This window comes from Sus scrofa, chromosome 1 (genome assembly GCF_000003025.6).
Source record: "Sus scrofa isolate TJ Tabasco breed Duroc chromosome 1, Sscrofa11.1, whole genome shotgun sequence".
Lineage (NCBI taxonomy): Eukaryota > Metazoa > Chordata > Mammalia > Artiodactyla > Suidae > Sus > Sus scrofa.
The window spans coordinates 209,189,823-209,208,710 of NC_010443.5; the positions used below are offsets into that span (position 1 = coordinate 209,189,823).

Sequence of the window (18,888 nt, forward strand, 5' to 3'; positions counted from 1 at the left end):
TGTACAAATTGTTGAATTTTGGCCCCTGTGCAACCATCTTCACAGTTAAGATAGTGAACATATCCATTCCACACCCCCCACCACCGCTGGATTTTCATCATGCTCCTTGGTAATCCTTTCCTGCCTCTTACTCATCCAAGTAACCACTGATCTGCTTTCTGTCACTGTAGGTTACTTTGCATTCTCTAGAGCTTTGAATAAAGGAAATCATACAGTATGTTCTTTTCTTTTTTTTTTTTGTCTTTTTAGGGCTGTACCCAAGGCATATGGAGGTTCCCAGGCTAGGGGTTGAATTGGAACTGTTGCAGCCACGGACCTACACCACAGCCATAGCAATGCTGGATCCTTAAACGACTGAGTGAGGCCAGGGATCGAACCTGTGTCCTCATGGTTACTGGTTAGATTCATTTCCCCTGAGCTATTACGGGAACTCCAATATGGTTTTTTTTGTCTGACTCTTTCACTGTTTTAGGATTCATCCATATTGTTTATATGGTTTATTATTATTTATTGCTGAGTACTAGTTCATTGTATGACTATGCACCTCAGAGTTTTTAGAGTATAGAATTCCTTTATACTTTGTCCGTTGTCTTGCAGTGTACCTGTTTTGGTTTCAACTATGTGTCAGTTTTCTATATTTGTTAGTTTTATTAAGTCTTAAATCCATGCCCCTTTTGGATCAACATAAAATTTAAATATCTTTATTTAATGTTACTTGAAGTTTCAAAATATGTAAATAATATTTTTTAAAAACACCCAGTAATTGTAAAATAAAGTTCTAAAGTTTCCTAATCTTTAAAGATATCAGGTGATTAAGTAAAAAAAAAGGTCAGATGTGTTGAAACTTTCCCACAAACTTTTGTATACTACCTTATGCAGTCAGTTTCAGTGTTGAGCTCGAACTTTATTTCTAGACTGCTTGCCTAATTCTTCTTACCCACGTGCTTGTTTTGTGTAGTTCTTAAAATTTTTGATAGATTTATCAGTCAGTTCTTGTGACAGATTTATGTGATTGTCATATAGTGAATTGGATAACTAAAGTAATTCAGTGCCTGAATTGTCCAAATAATTGCCATTCAGTGTATGTTACACATAAGATCATCAGACATACCAAGAATTCAAAAGGGGATGGTCATTATGTTGTGAAAACATGTTATTCTCTCTGGGATCCTTCGGCATTTTCAGGTCATTTTTAATGTTTATATGTTTGTCTATACTTTCTGATCACATGGTTTTTAAGTGGCTAAACAAACACAAAACCCAAAGCAAAGCCATTTAAAGCAGATGTGCTCTCTGGATTATTACAGAAGTAAAGGTTGGTTTATAATCTTAATTTTAACAGTCCTTTGAGTACCATGATAAAATATAGTTAATGAATGTAGTTAAATAGTAGATGAGTTAATTAAGAACAAATAGTCATGTTTATTGAAAGAGAATAAGATCTTTTAAATTGTTTTAGGAGAGAAAATACCAAGTTGTCAGGATGGCCCTGGTGAGTCCTATGTATGGGATTACATAAGGTAACTAAATAGTATAGTCTTTTACAGTTATCTCTGAATTAGTAGTTAGGGGATTGAATCAGTCCATGCTTATTTACTTTATACGGCTAAGGCTTGCGTTTGAGTAGGTTCATATTAATGTAGATTTCTTTATGTAATTTTCCCGTATCTGAACAACTTGGAATTTTCCCAGCAAGATGTAAATTGTCATCTCTTTGGCTGCCTTTCCTCAGTGAATTCTCTGCATTGTAGACTACTACTGCCTGATGATTTAGATAATGACATCTCTTTGCTGTCAGAAGGGTACAGTGTCCTCTCTAGTGAGTCTTTAGTACAGTTGATGATAAGCACTGCTTTTATTATTATGGACAAACTCTAATTTCTTCTTGAGTATATACCTAATCAGTTAATGGAAGGTCCAAGGGTGAATTTGTTTTAGTTTAGTATGGAGGTAAATAAAAGGAGATCATGGCTGTTTTTTATTTATTTATTTTTTTTGATGTATTTATCTTCATATGTAGATATTATTTCATCTTTGAGTTCCTGGAATATTTTTGATTCCACTAGGATTTTAAATTTCTCCTTACAGGTGATCGATGTCTATTTAAGACATTTTAATCTTCTCCTATATTTAATTTGACCTAATTAATTTTATTGTCCATAAGTAATTTGTTTTCCCTTTGGTATAGGAACCAAAATGATGTCAGATAAGCCTTAGTTATTTCAGCTAAATAAATAGTAACTTAGCCTAGTGTGATAGCCATAATGGGAGTTTTATGAGTATGGTACCTATTTGAGTGATCAAGCATGAAGAGCCTTTATTTCCAATTGTTTTTTTCCCCTAAAATAATTCTTATGCATTATATTCTATTTTCAGATGTTCAAGCTCCCCTGGGTTCCAACTTAAGTTCTCCCCTCTTGTTAATTTCTACCTCCTTTCTTCTCTCATGATTAAAATCTCTTTTTATCTTCAGTGACACCTCCAGGTCAGTGATGCCCTGCTTCTATATCTCCAGATTTATTTCTCCCTAGATTCACATAGGTAGTTGATCCATTTTTTTTAACAAGTACTTATTTAGTGCCCACTTTGGGTCAGCCACTGGTGATAAAGCCTTGTGAGAAAAAGGAACTGACAGTAATTAAAAACAACAACAAAAATTCCTACCCTCATGGAACTTAATTTGTAATATTCCAATTTTCTAGAGACATTTCAGCTCATCATGTCCAAAAGGAATACCTCCCCACTCCCCACCCCTTCTTCTAAAAACAGGAGACATTTCTCTTGCTGCTGTTTAATGATGTCCCAGTATTTCTAGTTTCCCAGATTAGAAACATTGAGAGTAAGTCTCTCTAGTTGTTACTCACTCATTCCACCTGCTCCCAGCACACATCTAGTGGTCACCGAGTCTTCTAATTCCCTTTAATGAATGAATTTGTATCCACTCTTTTTTTCTTGCCACTGCATTAATCTTGGCTCACATTACTTTATGACTTTTTTTTTTTAACAGCCTAACATCTGGTTATACTATTATTTTTCTTCTCTATTTTTGGTTAATTATTTAGGCTATTGTCAGAATTGTTTTTTCAGGCGACCCCCCCCCCGCCCATGTATCTAAATTGTTCTGCTACCCCCTTGAAGGGCAAAGTGCCAAGGAAGCCATGAAACATTGATTTCCTCCCTCCTGTCTAGTGTGTGGTGGCACAGTACTATATAGACCCATTGTCATTCAATTCTCTGGTTTCATTGCCTTAGCAGATGTCCTTCCCCTGAAAAGAGATGCCTTTTCTGCTCCAGGCTGTCTCTCATATTCTCCTAAATTGCATGTCTTTTAGAACAATTGGTATGTCACATCTCCAGTTTTTTTCTGACTCATTCTAACAGCCTTAGATTCCTTTGTAAGAATTTAGCATATCTTGTTTCAGTAAAACTACTCTTTTCTAGTACACTGAGTGCTCAGAAGCTAGGTGCTTGTCTTTATTTTGCTTTGCCATAATGCTTCAGTGATAGAGGCAGATAGTACAGATTTGGGGATGTTTAAAGTTTATAGAATTTAAGATGGCTTTCTAAATTAAAAAAATTATGAATACAACATTAGACATAAAAGTACATATTTATTTGTATGGAAATGGTAATATCCTGTGCAAATATCTTCATGCTAATCTATCTATGCCTTTTGTTTAAGGAAATTGTGTAAATGCTTATTTAAAACTTGCTAAAATAGTGCTGTGTATATATAATTTTTTCATGTTGATTTTCTTAAAATTAGGAAGGAATATCAGCCATTCTGATGCTAATACTATTTTTAAAATAATAATAATATGCCTAATGCTTTTATAACATTTGCTATTTTCTAAGCACTTTCATATACTTTATCTTATGGGATTCACACAACTGAGTTACAAGGCCAGTGACTCAAGTGTAATGAGTCTTACTATTTTGCTTCTTGATCTAGAGAAAGCAGAGAGAACTGCAGTTCTTCCTCAGAGATCAGATTTCACTTTATCCAGAAAGGATTCAGTTCTTTTGGGTATCTGTGACCTCAGTCAGCAAGCACCCTGCCCCACCTCCTATTAGCCTGGAGAATGCAGAGGAATTTTCTGAGGCCTTTCTAAATTGCCTTGCTGCCTTCCAGCTTTCTATCTTTTCTCTGTTTCTCCTTCCTCATCTCATTATCTCTTCTTCCATTTCTCTGCTTGTTTATCTGCGTCTTGCCAGACATCAAGCCTATTTCCTTTCTTTGTCTTCTCTGATTGATAACTTAATGCCTTTAAGTGTCACTGCTTTGACTAAGCTGAATTTTGGAATTTGTAATTATTGGGTTCATTTCTACTTCTATGAAGTATTTTAGAGGAGGAGATTTGGGGGATCCTCAATAGTTCCAAAATATGCATAGATTACAGCAGTGGAAAACCTAAAGCCACATACTTTATTTACTGCGTAGCACCTCAGTTGGTACAATTTGCAAGTCCCAGTTCAGAAATGATCAGTTTTCCCTTGGGTTAAGGAGTTACTGATTTAATAAATCTGATAAATCTCAAAGCAAATTGGAAACAACAGATACTGGTAGAAGACAGAATAATGATCACAGCAGCTTTTGTATGCCTCTTACTTCCAAGCACTTTGCATTGTGTTATTGTTAGTGATCACTTTACAACATCAGCTGTGAGATGTTGAGTGACTTTATGATCTCACAACTAGTAAAATAGTAGTGTTTTTTCAAGAGAACTTTATTATAGCAGCCTGGGACCTCTATAGCCTGAGGCTGCTTAATCTGAAGGTGAATAACATATTTTTTTTCCCCCGTAGTATTATTATTAGAGCACAGAGCTATGATTTGCTAGGACAGATTTGATGTTGATGTCAGTCAGACTTGGATTGTTTTTTTTTTTTTAATTTTTTTAATAGTTATTTCCCCAATAGAATTTTTTTTTCTACTGTATAGCATAGTGACCCAGTTACACATACATGTACATGTTCTGTTTTTGCACATTATCATGCTCCATCATAAGTGACTAGACATAGTTCCCAGTGCTATACAGCAGGATCTCATTGCTAATCCATTCCAAAGGCAATAGTTTGCATCTATTAACCCCAAGCTCCCCAACCACCCCCTCCCTCTCCCTCCCCCTTGGCAACCACAAGTCTATGGATTGGTTTTTAATGTTAGCTCTGTTACTTATAAGCTTCATGAATATAGGTGAAAACACTTTCATCTTTCTGAGCCTCAATTCTCTTAATTGAAAATGAGTGTATCTCATACGTAGCTGTTTGTAGGATTAAAGGAAAATACATGTTTTTGAAGCATATATACACTGAGAAGACAGGGGTATTCTGTGATAACATATATGGGAAAAGAATCAGAAAAAAATTGAATGTATGTATATGTATAACTGAATCACTTTGTACAGCAGTTGACACAACATTGTAAATCAACTATACTTCAATAAAATTTTAAAAAATTGAAAAAGAGAATACAGATATAGAAAGCTACTTCATAAATGATTTCATTTCAAACAGTTAATATAATATTGGTTCATTGTCTAAAAACTCACTTGTGGAGACTTTTATTCTCTGGAAGAGTTACTGTTATGGTAGATGGAATAGCAGCCATTTCTTATATGCACTTTTATTGTTAGTTGTTATTAAATAGTATTTCTTAAAACCCCTAAATGGTGAAATATTTGGTTTAGTTTGTGGATTACAACCAAGCCTGCATTTTAGATAGTCACTGGGTGAATATATATTTGGAAACCTTTGCCTCCTGAAGAAAATAATTTGGTTGTGAATTTGTACCTGAGGAGAAAAGTTGCCTTTTTTTTTTTTTTCCCCTGCTTTTTTAGGGCTGCACCCGCGGCATGTGGAGGTTCCCAGGCTGGGGGTCTAGTTGGAGCTACAGCCTCCAGCCTATGCCACAGCCACAACAATGTCAGATCCTAGCTGAGTCTGTGACTTATACCACAACTTGTGGCAACACTGGATCCTTAACCCACTGAACGAGGTCAGGATCAAAACCGCAACCTCGTGGTTCCTAGTCGGATTCCTTTCCGATGCGCCACAACGGAAATTCCTCCCCCACCCTCCGCCTTTTTTAAATCGCAAAAATTACAAGGAAAATTAAAGTTTATTTTTTAGGGAGTTTAATTAGGATAGATACCCAATCTGATGGAGGAAGATTTTTTTTTTTTTGGCTGTGCCCACAGCAAATGAAAATTCCTGGGCCAGGGATTGAATCTGAGCTGCAGCTGCAACCTTCACCACAGCTGCTGCAGGGATCCCACTGTGCCAGGCCGGGGATCAAACCTGTGTCTCCACAGTGAACTGAGCCACTGTAGTCAGATTCTTAACTCACTGCCATGGTGGGAACTGCAGGAGTAAGATTTTTAAGCCTGTTATTTCTTCCTTCTTCTCTTCCTCTAAGTCCATTTGTAGCTGAATTAAGACTACTACACTACTTTTGGCTGAAACTTTTAGATAATTGTTGATGTTTTGTTAGCTACTTTTCAGTACATCCACATCATAATGGCTTTAGAAATATAATTGTTTAATAAAACATCTGAGATACGTGACCTTGGGGAAGTTAGTAATCTCTTTGACCTTCAGTTTCCATATCTGTAAAACATGGTGTTAGCAAGTTGTTTTGGAAAGAGAAAAGCTCACAAAATTATCTGATGTCTTCAAATAAGATACTTGAAACTACTAAGTGGTAATAATTGCAAAAAAAAGTGCACTGATTTCTTCTGCCAGCTAAATATAAGGGTTCTCAATTGCTCCAAAAAAAAGGTACTGCCAAGAACAGGCTCACAGCAGGAGAGCATGATCTTTCATGAGCCCTTCTTAGACATGTGTGGTCCTTCTCTGTGCAAAGAATTGCAACTAAACCAACAGGGTTGTAGACCTCAAGTCACCGCAGGCAAAGTCCAAGAAAGAAGAATAGCCACATTAAATATCACTGCAATATGCTGTTTGCTTCCCAGAGGATTTCCTGTTAGACATTTGAGGCTGCCCTTTTCTGAGTAAAGTTTGTAAACTTTTGCTTCATTCCTATCTGAATTCAGCAAAGGGAAATCATGAAAGCCACAAATGGAATTTAGGAGACCATGATTGATGGGGAAAGATAAAAATATCTAATTATGGGTAGTATTTAGAGCTCAGTGATAGCTAAGTAGGCGATATGATAGACGACACTTCATAATTTTTGTAGAAAAGATTCCAGAACGGGAGAAACATTTTGGAAATGGTGGAAATAGAGTTATTGATTTTAAAAGTTATAAGGAAAAACCATAGAAATGACCTTTGGTGAAGAGCATGAACTTGAGCTAGTTGAGTTGGGGGGGTTCATTGAAGCAGCATGGAGGTAATATTCTGGTCACCTTCCTTCTCTTCATTCCACAGTTTTGTCTGTTTTGGAAAGGTTGTCTCTCTTCACTGTTCTTTAAGGTTTTACCCTAAGGAATGATTGAGTCACAACTGACAAAGCCATGTATTGTTTTTGTTCTGTCCACTACCATCATTGAGACCTCAAGAACTCATCATCATTGAGAGGGTGGCAGGGAAAGAGAAGAGATCTGTCACCTCCTCCTGCAGTTGATCAGTCCTCATAGAGAGCAGCTGCCCACTTTGTTTCAGGGTCCCATGGGGACACTTTGAGTAGTCACACTTTTTCTAAGCACTAAGGACACTGTACGCCCAGGCCCCTGGAGAATTGCCTCATTCCAGGCAGACAAAAGGGCAAGAGGCAGGGGCCTCAAGTAATTCCTCTGGGGAATTAGTTGCCAACTGTAGGAATGACACCTGAGAATTCTGTGGCACAGAGTTAATCCTTTTGCACATTTTTGGTTTCCCCCAAGAAGATGAGACTGGAGTCAGGCTTTGCAAGCAGGAAGCTGCCTCTGGAGCTTCATGTCAACCCATTGTTGTTTGCCTGCTAGGGTAGCCCTTGGAGGAATCCCTCTGCCTGATCTGTCCAAGAAACATGCCCAGCCTGTTGCATCTTGGCTCTTGACACTGAAAATGTGGTAGCAAACAGGGGCAAACTGCCCAACAACATAAATTCTTCTATGTTCAGCTGGGGCTAGGAAGCAAGAGAAACAAAATCTTCATTCTCAGAAGCATCTAAACCTTTTTTCAAAGTCAAATATGATGTGAGTTTATTTTGGGGAAGGTACCTTTTCTGTAGGGATGTAGTAGGAACATTATGGGTGGAAAATATATTAAAATGGGTGCCCAGAGAGAAAGTACTAGAATCTCTACTTCTCTAGTAGTGTGTGTATGTGTTTGTGTGTGTGTGGGTTTGGTTGTTCTTTTAAAAGAAATGTGGATGGTGATGGAGAAGGAAGGCTTTAAATGTGATATAGTGGAATGGAAACATAATTGATTTGTCTAATATATTTTACAAATGTTCAGCCTTTCAAATAGTTGTGGAATACAGCAGCCTAAGGTTCAAGTTCCAGGTAGATCACTGATTTGTTACAGACCTAAACCACAGTAGACTTGAGCTTGGCTGTGACCTACATGTTTTTTGAAGCTCCTTTCAACCATAACATTGACTTCATCATTGAATGTGAGCAGTAAGGGGGCTTGACTCAAAAGCATTACAAAATAAAATTTAAATGTGTCATCTGCAAGTGGATATGAATCTGGAAAAATGCCTTTATAAAGTTAGTATCTTTGTACTTTTAGGGAATCTGAGGTTAAGGATAGAATGCATTATACATTTTGAAATGACATCAAACCCATCATTTTAGTCCAAGAATCCAAAAAATAAAAGGAAGTAGGCTTCAAAACCAAAATAAAGTTAATGAGCATGTTTGATAGTATAAATACATTGCTGTGTAAGTATATCTATAAGTAGTAAAATATCCTAGTATTTATATTATAGTTATTTTTGTTCTCAGTAGGGATTTTTTCCCCTCCCTATTAAGAAATTCCTAGGAAAAGGAATGGGATTATATTATTTTCACCAAAATTTGTTTAGAGTATGTGGATTCTTTGTCAAAGTAATGATTTTGATTTGTGTTTATCTCTGTGTAATTGTGGATTAATAAGATGCTTGTCCATGGTGTTGTATTAGTTTAGATGTATGACTGTTCATTATGTTGAATCATCATTTGAAGTTTTCATTTAACTGAAACAGATTTATATTTATATGCCCTCTTGGGTTCCCCTATCATTTCCAAAGGTGGGAATTTTTGTTTGCAGAAATTGAACAGCTGTAGTCATTCATTACTTCCTGCCCTGATCCTCACTCCTCCACATGGAAGTGGCTAATCTGGGGCCATAGGATCTGCATCTAAGCTCTTCTCTAATACAATTTAGGAAAACTAGGAGTAGAGTAAAAAGCTTTGTTTTTAATGGTACAAAGGCAAATTCCTTATGATTTACTAATTTTTGAAGAAATCTTTTCATGATATTTCCTTTCATTTGTTGGAGCTAGATAATCTAGTCTGAAGAAATTATCTTTCTGATAGCAACTACTAAACAATTTTTTTGCAAGTAATTTAATAGAGGGGAAATCTTTTTTTTTTTTTTTTTTTTTTTTTTGTTAAGGACGGATGGTAGGGAGAATTTGATAAATAGTGTGAATGAAGAAGGAACTAATCATTTCTAGCCCTATCCTCCCAAATTAGGTGTTAACATTTTCTCACATTTTCTGACAATCTCTTGTTTTTCTAATTTTTATTATGAAAACTTTTAAATGTACATTTTATAGTGTGTATATTAGAGTGAATCCTCATGTATTCATCATTCACTTTTAACAGCCACTGATTCATGGCCGGTCATGTTTCTTCTGTGCTCTTCCATTTTTTGGTAGCAACTCCCAGACATTTCAGCATTTTATCCATAAATATTTCAACCCAATTACTTTTAAGATATATGTTTCAAACATTTTAAAAGTATAGTTTTCTTAAGAAAATGGAAAAAGCTGAAGTCCACTTTGACCTCTCTCTGGTCCAGGATACCACTTCCATCTGTCCACCCCTAAAAAATAACTAGAATGGTAATTGATTTTATTTTATTTTTTGCCTTTTCTTAGGGCCACACCCACCATATATGGAAGTTCCTGGGCCAGGGATTGAATCTGAACCACAGCTGTGACATACACCTCACAGCTGTGGCAATGCTGCATCCTTACCCACTGCTTCTGGGGTGGGAATACAACCCATGCCTCCAAAGTGACCCCGAGCTGCTATGGTTAGATTCTTAATGCACTGCACCACAGTGGGAATGCCTCATTTTCATTTTTGAGATAAGGATTGTGAACCTGTTCTTTAGTGAATCTAACCCATTTATATTTATGTGAATGTGGATATATAAATTTATTTCAGTCCTCTTGTTTTGTGTTTTCTGTTTACTATGCTTTTTTTCTTTGTTCCCAACTTATTTTAGATTGTTTGAGCATTCTTTGTTCCATCTTTTTCCCTCCTGATTTATAAATTGTAGATTCCATTTCTCTTTTTTAGTGTTACTCTTAATTTTAAACATACATATTTGGCTTATTTTTCTAATGAAGTTTGAAGTGAAAGTATTTTTCTTCTCTTGTGACTGGAATATGTTAAACAGAAATATTTTCATTGTTTGCAAATGTTTTCCACAGTTACTATGGTTTCGTTTATAGAAAGAAACTTTGTCAGATCTCATATTCCTTTTTCAGCAATGGATTTATGGTTTGTTTGGTTGAAATCTGATGACTTTTCTCAGGGCCTGATAAAAACTGAATACTTTATTTCGTCTGCCATAGTAGCAGTTCTCCTTGCTTTTTTTTTTTTTTTTTTTTTTAAGTGTACCTATCTTCCTTATAAGACTCTTAGTTATCTCAGTGGTCCTAATAAAGTTATCTTTGCTGGCACAGTCCCTCAAATCTTTATTGAAAATAGAGTATCTGTATGAATTAGTTAATGAAGAAAGCGTACTTCTTAAGCAGGGCACTGCTTTGTTTGGGGTGTAATAGTATGATGAGATACCAAAGCAGGTGGTAATAGGTATGTTTGAGTGGAACAAACAGGGCCTCTTTCTAGTTACCCCTGGTAAAATAGAGTGCACTGGAGGAATGGATGTTGTTGTGTGTGCATCTTAGGGACCAGTTACTCTGTTGCCCTCTCATTGGCTGTGTTGGGTCTCCCAAGGAATACCTGCCTCTCCTAATGTCAGCTGTATTCTTCTATCTCTATTAGCTGATTTGTTTTACTCTCTCATAACTCAAGCTTGCGTGTGCCCCATCTTATCTTCTTCATTTTTTTTTTTTTTTTTTGTGTGTGTGTTTTGTCTTTATAGGGCCCAATCCGAGGCATATGGAGCTTCCCAGGCTAGGGGTCCAATTGGAGCTGTAGCCACCGGCATACACCAGAGCCACAGCAATGCAGGATCTGAGCTGCATCTGTGACCTACACCACAGCTCACGGCAACACCGGATCCTTAACCCGCTGAATGAGTGTCTCAGTGATTTGACATTACCATCCAGTCAATAACTCGAGCAGGAACTCTGGGATTCATCTTATATGTACTTGCCTTACCTCCACCGTACTGGATCCTGTTGCTTATAGCTCTTAATTCTTCAAATCTGTCTCCAATTTTATGTATTTTTCACTTTCATTTCTATTTTGAAAACATCTCTTCCCTGACTCTCTTGTTTCCAGATTTCCTTCCTTTTATAGGTGTCCTACAGAAAGTGATCTTTCTAAAACAAAGTTTGACTATGTTGATCATTATACCCAAATAAACTCCAGTATTAGATATCTAAACACGCTTCAAAAATAGCATATAACGGAGTTCCCGTCGTGGCTCGGTGAAAACGAATTTGACTAGCATCATGAGAATGCAAGTTCGATATGTGGCCTCTCTCAGTGGATTAGGGATCCAGTGCTGCCATGAGCTGTGGTGTATGTTGCAGATGCTGCTTGGATCTAGGGTTACTGTGGCTGTGGCATAGCCTGGCAGCTACAGCTCTGATTGGACCCCTGGCCTGGGAACTTCAGTTTGCCACGGGTGAGGCCCTAAAAAGACACATACACAAACACACACAAAGTAGCATGTAGGGTCCTCAGTGATTTAGCCTGTATCCATGTCTCTAGCATCATCACTTCTGTCTTTCCTTTTCCTTCAGCCCCAGTCCAGGCGTAACTGCTTGCAATGCTCAGAGGGTACTGTGTGTTCTTGGCTCTTTGTGAGGAGCTTTTCTGTACCTTTTCTGCACTCACCCCCATGTATTTTGTGGATCCTGTGCAGGGGTCTCAGCCTCAGGAAGTTTTCCCTTTCTCTTGTGTTTGGATTTGATGATATTTTATATTTAAATGTCTGTTTACTTGTTTTTCCTTCCATTCCCTTGGCCCATGAGTTCCCAGACTGTGTCCTCATTTCTCTAATTCTCCTACCCAGCAGCTTATCCATCTTGTAGGCACTCCATGAATTGCTGAATCAGTAAATAACAGAATTGGAGTTCTCTCCTAACCCTGTGATCCCCTCAGCATATTCATTTTGGACAGGTAATTTTTCTTTCCATTTAATAAAGGACAAGACTATCAATCAGTATTTGAATTATGTTGTAAAGGCAAGGTTCCTAGATTCTTAATTTTCTTTGAATTGGGGGAGCAAAAAAGAATGAATAAATTTTATTATTGTTGAAGGAATTTGGAGAGATTCATAAATGTCAACCTGAAAAGGAAGATTTTGTTCGCAAATGGTTTTTTGATCAAGCACTTAAAAATGAGGGAGAAGTTCTAAAGAACAGATGCTAAGAAGAACCGACTGTTTTCTGTTGGATGATTGCATGCTGTTGGTGGGTTGTGGGATGTTTCTATGCCGTTGGAGCAATAGTTCAGTAATGTTACCCTAGAATATGAATTATGACTGCAAGTGTCAGTTTTACCATCATGGCCAATTGACTTTATGACAGACTTCCTGCAAATGACTACTGCCTTGCATTTGTCTGCTAACTTCAGGTAGTGCTGAGGCAGCTGTGAATGAGACAAATGCTAAATTTAAATCCAGTAACAGATGCTGAGCAACTTTGACAAGCCGCAAACTATTGCAGCAAGCTCTTTTAATGGTGTACTCCTTTTACAGTCAGAATTGTTTAAGATAACTAGAAAATTGTATGCATTTGGGGCAGTTTCTCTTAGTAGAGTTATTTTTAGCATAAGACATATTTTCACTTGTTAGTTGCTATATAATCTGCATTGGGCAGAATGATTTATGTTTCAAACACTGATTTTCTACTACATAAAAGCTGTGCTGCCTACATGTTAGTGGTACAACTTGTTGAAAAGTAAAAAGATTCGTTAATTAATCAGTTTCTGTTTCTAAAAGAAACTTAAGAAGCTGTTTGATTTTTAGCCTTGGCTGCAACTAAGTGTTATCAGCCAGTTTCTGGGGAATCATATGGTTATAGCTAAAGTCTTTGGAGATTTATTAAGGATTTGGCAACTCTCTCATATTAAAGTTTTACAGGAAGCATAAAGTCCTTGAATTAAAAATGATTTTTGAAATTTGATTTGTTTCTAAGCTAATAAATACAGAAGTAAAATAATGGATGCCTGGCTAATTTGAGTTTCAGACAATCAAGTTGGTATTTAATATGAGTTTATTGACTCTATGACATTGACAAGTATTTGACAAGTATTGCATGGGATATACTTATACTAAAAATTTATTTACCTATCTGAATTTCAGGTTTAATTCTTGTATCCTGTATTTTTATTTGCTGAATCTGACCACCTTGTGTTGACACAAAATTTTGAAAACTCAGAAGAACTGTGGAAATTGCATTTGCCTAGTGTTTCATAGGTACTGAATTCACTGAACCATTGCTAGTATGCCCTGTAGTTCTGAGTGTCATGGCTACTGAAACAGGCTCAGTTATAACTAAGTAGCGATACAGCTATAAGAATATCAGAACAGTAGCCGGAGGGGCTACTGTATAGAAGCTAGTATTTGCTATGCTGTTTGGCTATACTTATTCTGTTGAAGGATTTAGTACTTTGAAATAGAATAACCATGTTTTTAAATGTACTTTGAATATTGATATAGTGTGCTTATTTTTTTCTTGGGAATTTTTCTTAAAATCTTGTATTTTTAAAAGTTGTTTGTACATTTATGGACATTATGGTGAATATTACTGATCCTTCTTTGATGTACCTACCTATAGTTTCTAAAATACTTCATTCTAACTTGTTCATACCTTTGTGTGGATTGTTGACTGTGTTGAATTGTCTGTACCAGTTCATTTGACTTCATTTACTCTGGGTCCCTATGTCTTTCTTTAGTTTCTCCTGTGTAGAGCAAGATATGCACAGTTTTGAACTTGGATAGAGGAAAGAGAATGGGTAAGGTGAATCTTCTTATTGAGGGGCAGCATATTGTAGAAGATACATTACACTGCCCAGTTTCAAATCTTAACTTCATCACTTACTAGTGGGGCAAGTTATTTAACTTCTCTGTGCCTCAGTTTCCACGTTTGTACTGTGAGTAGCCTGTGTGAGGATTAAAGCTTAACTTAATTAGATGATATGCTTTGAAACACACCTGAGTTTGAGTGTAGTAGGTGTTGTGTGCCTGCCCTTTCTGAGCCAATCTGTTTGTTACTGTATCCATATCTTCTTTTCTTTACTGGTCTCTGGATTCATCACTGCCAGCATAAATTGCCCAGAAAAAGCCAGAGAACTTATCATTTTTCTGACAGGTATTGAAACTTCTTTTGTTTCTTACCCATTGGCTGTAGCCTACTCTTAACCATCCAGGTGCACATTTGTTTCCATACAGAGAAGAGGTAAAGACAGAAGGGTGATGGTGAGGTGGTGAAAGGGTGCAGAGGAGAATTCATGTCTGCCGTATGATGGAAGTGGACTCCATCTCGCTTTCTCCAAAATTCTGTGATGACAAATGAGCTTTACTTTTAGAACTGAATGCTTGTCATAGGGGTATAGGACATAGAAAGGAACAATTTTTTTTAACCTCTTGTCTCTGTTCTGATTATGAATGGTGAAATCAGAAGAGCTGTCTATTTATTTTAGGGACATCAGAGAAGAGAAGACAAACTGTGGAACTAATTTTTTGTCAGTGAAATCCAGAGGAATAAAGCTCTTATCTGGGAACTAATGTCAGTGACTTGCAGCTAAATTGAGCCTTTTTTTTTTTTTTTTTTTTTTTTTTTCCCAGTCTTGATTATAAGGGTTTCTCTGGGGGAAAAAAAAGTAATTCTGCTTCCGCATAACTGACTTGGTGAACTTTTGGACGACAGTGTTCTTTCTCAGTTGGGAAATGCTTACTCTGTACTTTCTCTGCAGACTCTTCATAAATCAGTGGGCCTTTAAATCCATAGGCTGCTCCCCTCCCCTGTCACATCATGAATACTATTTATCTTTCTGAGTTAATTTTTCGTAGGGGAAAGAGGATAGAACTAAATTTTATTGTGCATACCAAGCACTCATGCATTTAAGTTTACCCTTTCAAAACTTTATGACTATCATTCACTTATGATTAGAGATTTTCAAGTTAAAAAAAGGCAGGTAACTCACTTAACAAAGGCCTGTAGCTAGTAAGTGGTCAAGCTGAAATTTGAACTTGGGTCCTCGACTCCCTTGTCCATGCCCTTTCATTGCTATCATGCTTCTTCCTGGGCAGTTTCATTAAATATACCTTTGTAGACTGGGTTTCCTTATGTTGGGATATCATTCTTTTTATTTTACTGACAGAAATTAATACTTTTTTGAGAGGGGACCTAGTAGTATTCTGTTTTATGAAATATTATGTTCTTCTTGTAAATAAGAACAAAAATATAACTAGTTTAAGACCTCCCTGTATTTTTTTCCCCATGAAACCATACAAGGCCTGGCATTGGAATGCTCATTTATACGGGCTCAACATTAATCCTAAATATGTATTTTAGAGTTAGGAGTTTTACAGTGAGCTGGAAATTGGTATATTTTATTTAATTGACTTAGCACAGCATACCCAGTGAGTGAATGTGTTTTCTAGGAAACTGTGGTTCAGATGATAGGCCCCTTGCTCAAGGTCCACACCAGTCATTTGGTTTCAATTCCAGGTCAGAGCTAGGGCCCTCTTTTCCTGATACCAGGGCATTTTTAAAAACAAGTGCCAGTAGTTGAGCTATTTGTCTGTTTGAAATGGAATTGTTATTTTAAACTGTATGTTTTAAACTGGGTTAAGGAAAGTCAATAAGTACTGCTCTCAGCTGTTACAGAGTTGATTGCAGGCATTGATGGTCTGTGTAACTGCTCATATGCATCACATACTTTCTTTTTTCCCAAATGCATTCTCTCCTAAAGAGATTACAAAGGGCAACTTCTTGCTTCTCAGAGAAATCCCCTACCTCATCTTCTTGGTGAACAGTGAGGATATCTTGTAGTAGATTCCTTTTCTCCACTGAAGGAATGATGACTGACTTCCTGATGTCAGGGTTTTCTACAAGGCCAAGATATAACTTGGAGTCAATTGTGAAGAGTTGCTGGACAGCAGAGATTAAAGATGGGTTAGTAATGTGGATATTGTCCATGGAGATATGTACCTGCACTTCAAAGAGTCCAGATGAATATCATCAGAGAAAGATGAGATCTGTGTGAACTGAAGACATTGAGAAGCATTGAGAAGTTTTTTTTTTTTTTTTTTTTTTTTGCTATTTCTTGGGCCACTCCCACGGCATATGGAGATTCCCAGGCTAAGGGTCCAATCGGAGCTGTAGCCACCGGCCTACACTAGAGCCACAGCAACGCGGGATCTGAGCCGCGTCTGCAACCTACACCACAGCTCACGGCAACGCCAGATCCTTAACCCACTGGGCAAGGGCAGGGACCGAACCCGCAACCTCATGGTTCCTAGTCGGATTTGTTAACCACTGCGCCACGACGAGAACTCCGAGAAGGTTTTTTTGAGTGGAAAGACAGAATATTATACATAGGAGGGTATTTTGAAAACTTAAAGAATCTTTTTAACATTGTGCTCTCTTTTATTTAGGTTTTCATCCATGATTTAATATATTCTCAAACTTACTGCTTGAGTGTCATGATTCATTTCTTTTTTTTTGTTTTTTAGGGCCACACCCATGGCATATGGAGGTTTCCAGACTAGGGGTCCAATCAGAACTACACCTGCCAGTCTATACCAGAGCCACAGCAACACCAGAGTGGAGCTGAATTTGTGACTTACACCACAGCGCATGGCAGTGTCAGATCCTTAACCCGCTGATTGAGGCCAGGGATCAAACGAGCAGCCTCATGGTTCCTAGTCAAATTTGTTTCTGCTGCACCACGATGGGAAGTCCACAATTCATTTCTTAATTGGTGTGTCTGTATTGTTTTCCCAGTTAAGACTGTGAGCCAAGGGCAGGATCACATCTTCTCCTTTTTACATTTTAATTTTTTTTTGTTTTGTTTTTCCTACAGAATTTCTCATACCCTCTCTGCGTAAGGATCTGTAAGGCAATCCAAAGTTTTAGTGGTTGATGTTGAGAAGCTCTTAAGGAAATATTTTGGATACTTCTATGGTCTTATTTAAAACAGATTATATGCCTCTTACTGTATGCAAGTGTTACCTACAACTACAAGATAATTTTGAATAAATCCTAGCACTGTTACTTTTTTTTGCTTGTGAGGAAATCTGTCTTAAGCTACCTCAAGATTTTAATGGTCAAAGGACTCATAGTAGTATCAAGTGCTTTTTAGTGTACTGAGTTTTAGAATATAATCTAAAAGTTCTAAAACATAACCATTCCAATTTCTTTTCTCCCTAGAGTTCCATTGTAGTTGCTGTTTTATAATCCTTGTAGAGAAGAATACTGAAGTTTGGAAAAAATGTTAGAAACTATAGGTAAGACACATTTCTTCCTATTTTTATAATAATTGAAACTCCTTCCATTGGGATCTTTGAAATATGGTATGCTCTACATACCAGGATTCTGTCTATGGTAATCTTCATGTAAAAAATTTTTATTCACTATCATTATACTGTGGTAATGGGTTTCTATATTTTGATGATTTCATATGAAGTGTTAGAAAAAATATACCATTTGTAAGCAAAAATTTAAAGCATATGAAATGTTCTGTCAATTATGGATTTTAATAAAGCTCAGTATAAACCCAGTTCTGATTTATTAACCAATTCTGGTTACTCTTTGTTTCTGGATAGTGCCAGAAAGTATTTTAAATATTGAAAGATTTTGCCAGTGTCTTACTTTGACTTTATTCATGGCAGGTGAAATAGTACCGAACTTTGGTTTTAAGTTGATAAAAATAATAGTACCAAACATGTAGGCTGACAAACTTAAGTGAAAATTTATAGAAGTTTAGTTTCTACATGAGATAATTTAAGTTGAAATACTCAGATTTTCTAAGCTCATGTGTTAATCATTTTTTTCACACTCCTCTTTACTTTTAGAGAAACTTGTTAATGGAACTAGTTTTAGGTATATCAGGTATGTTACACCCAGTTCCTCGTCATCCTTCACCTGACACTGCAGCCTTTGCCCTTTCCAGAGACCTCTTTGGGTCTGATTATTATCTCGATTTCACTTGATGATGGTGCCTTGATGATCATGGCTAGTGCATTGACACCTGCAGATTTTGAGGGTGGGGGAGAGTGGGCGCCAGGAAAGGAGAAAGAGTTGTTTTTGTGATCATGGGCATCATTACTGTGACATTTCTTCCTGGTACTATGCCTGTAATAAGAATGCATGGGTGTACATTTCCTTCATCACCTATTTTCTACCAGAGAGGCTTCTAGTCCACATAGGAAAGTTCCTAATAAGAAAGTGGGCAGCAGAAGGGACATACTGGATTATTTAAACCATTACCTTATAATCTTCATTCTGTAAATTATTACTAAGTTGTACACCTTTTAGAAATTGACATGGGAATTAATACTAGATTTGTATTCTGAGAA

At 36.9% G+C, this 18,888-nt stretch overlaps 1 protein-coding gene across 15 annotated transcripts in view; it reads left to right on the plus strand.

Moving 5' to 3' along the window:
* Positions 1-18,888, plus strand: part of MPDZ (multiple PDZ domain crumbs cell polarity complex component) — a 170,357-nt gene that overhangs the window by 8,382 nt on the left and 143,087 nt on the right. For all 15 annotated transcript variants that reach the window (XM_021063726.1, XM_021063743.1, XM_021063757.1 and 12 more), the window contains exon 2: positions 17,741-17,817. In XM_021063726.1, coding sequence (XP_020919385.1) covers positions 17,802-17,817 — 16 coding nt within the window. In that variant the 5' untranslated portion in view covers positions 17,741-17,801. The remainder of the gene's footprint in view (positions 1-17,740; positions 17,818-18,888) is intronic.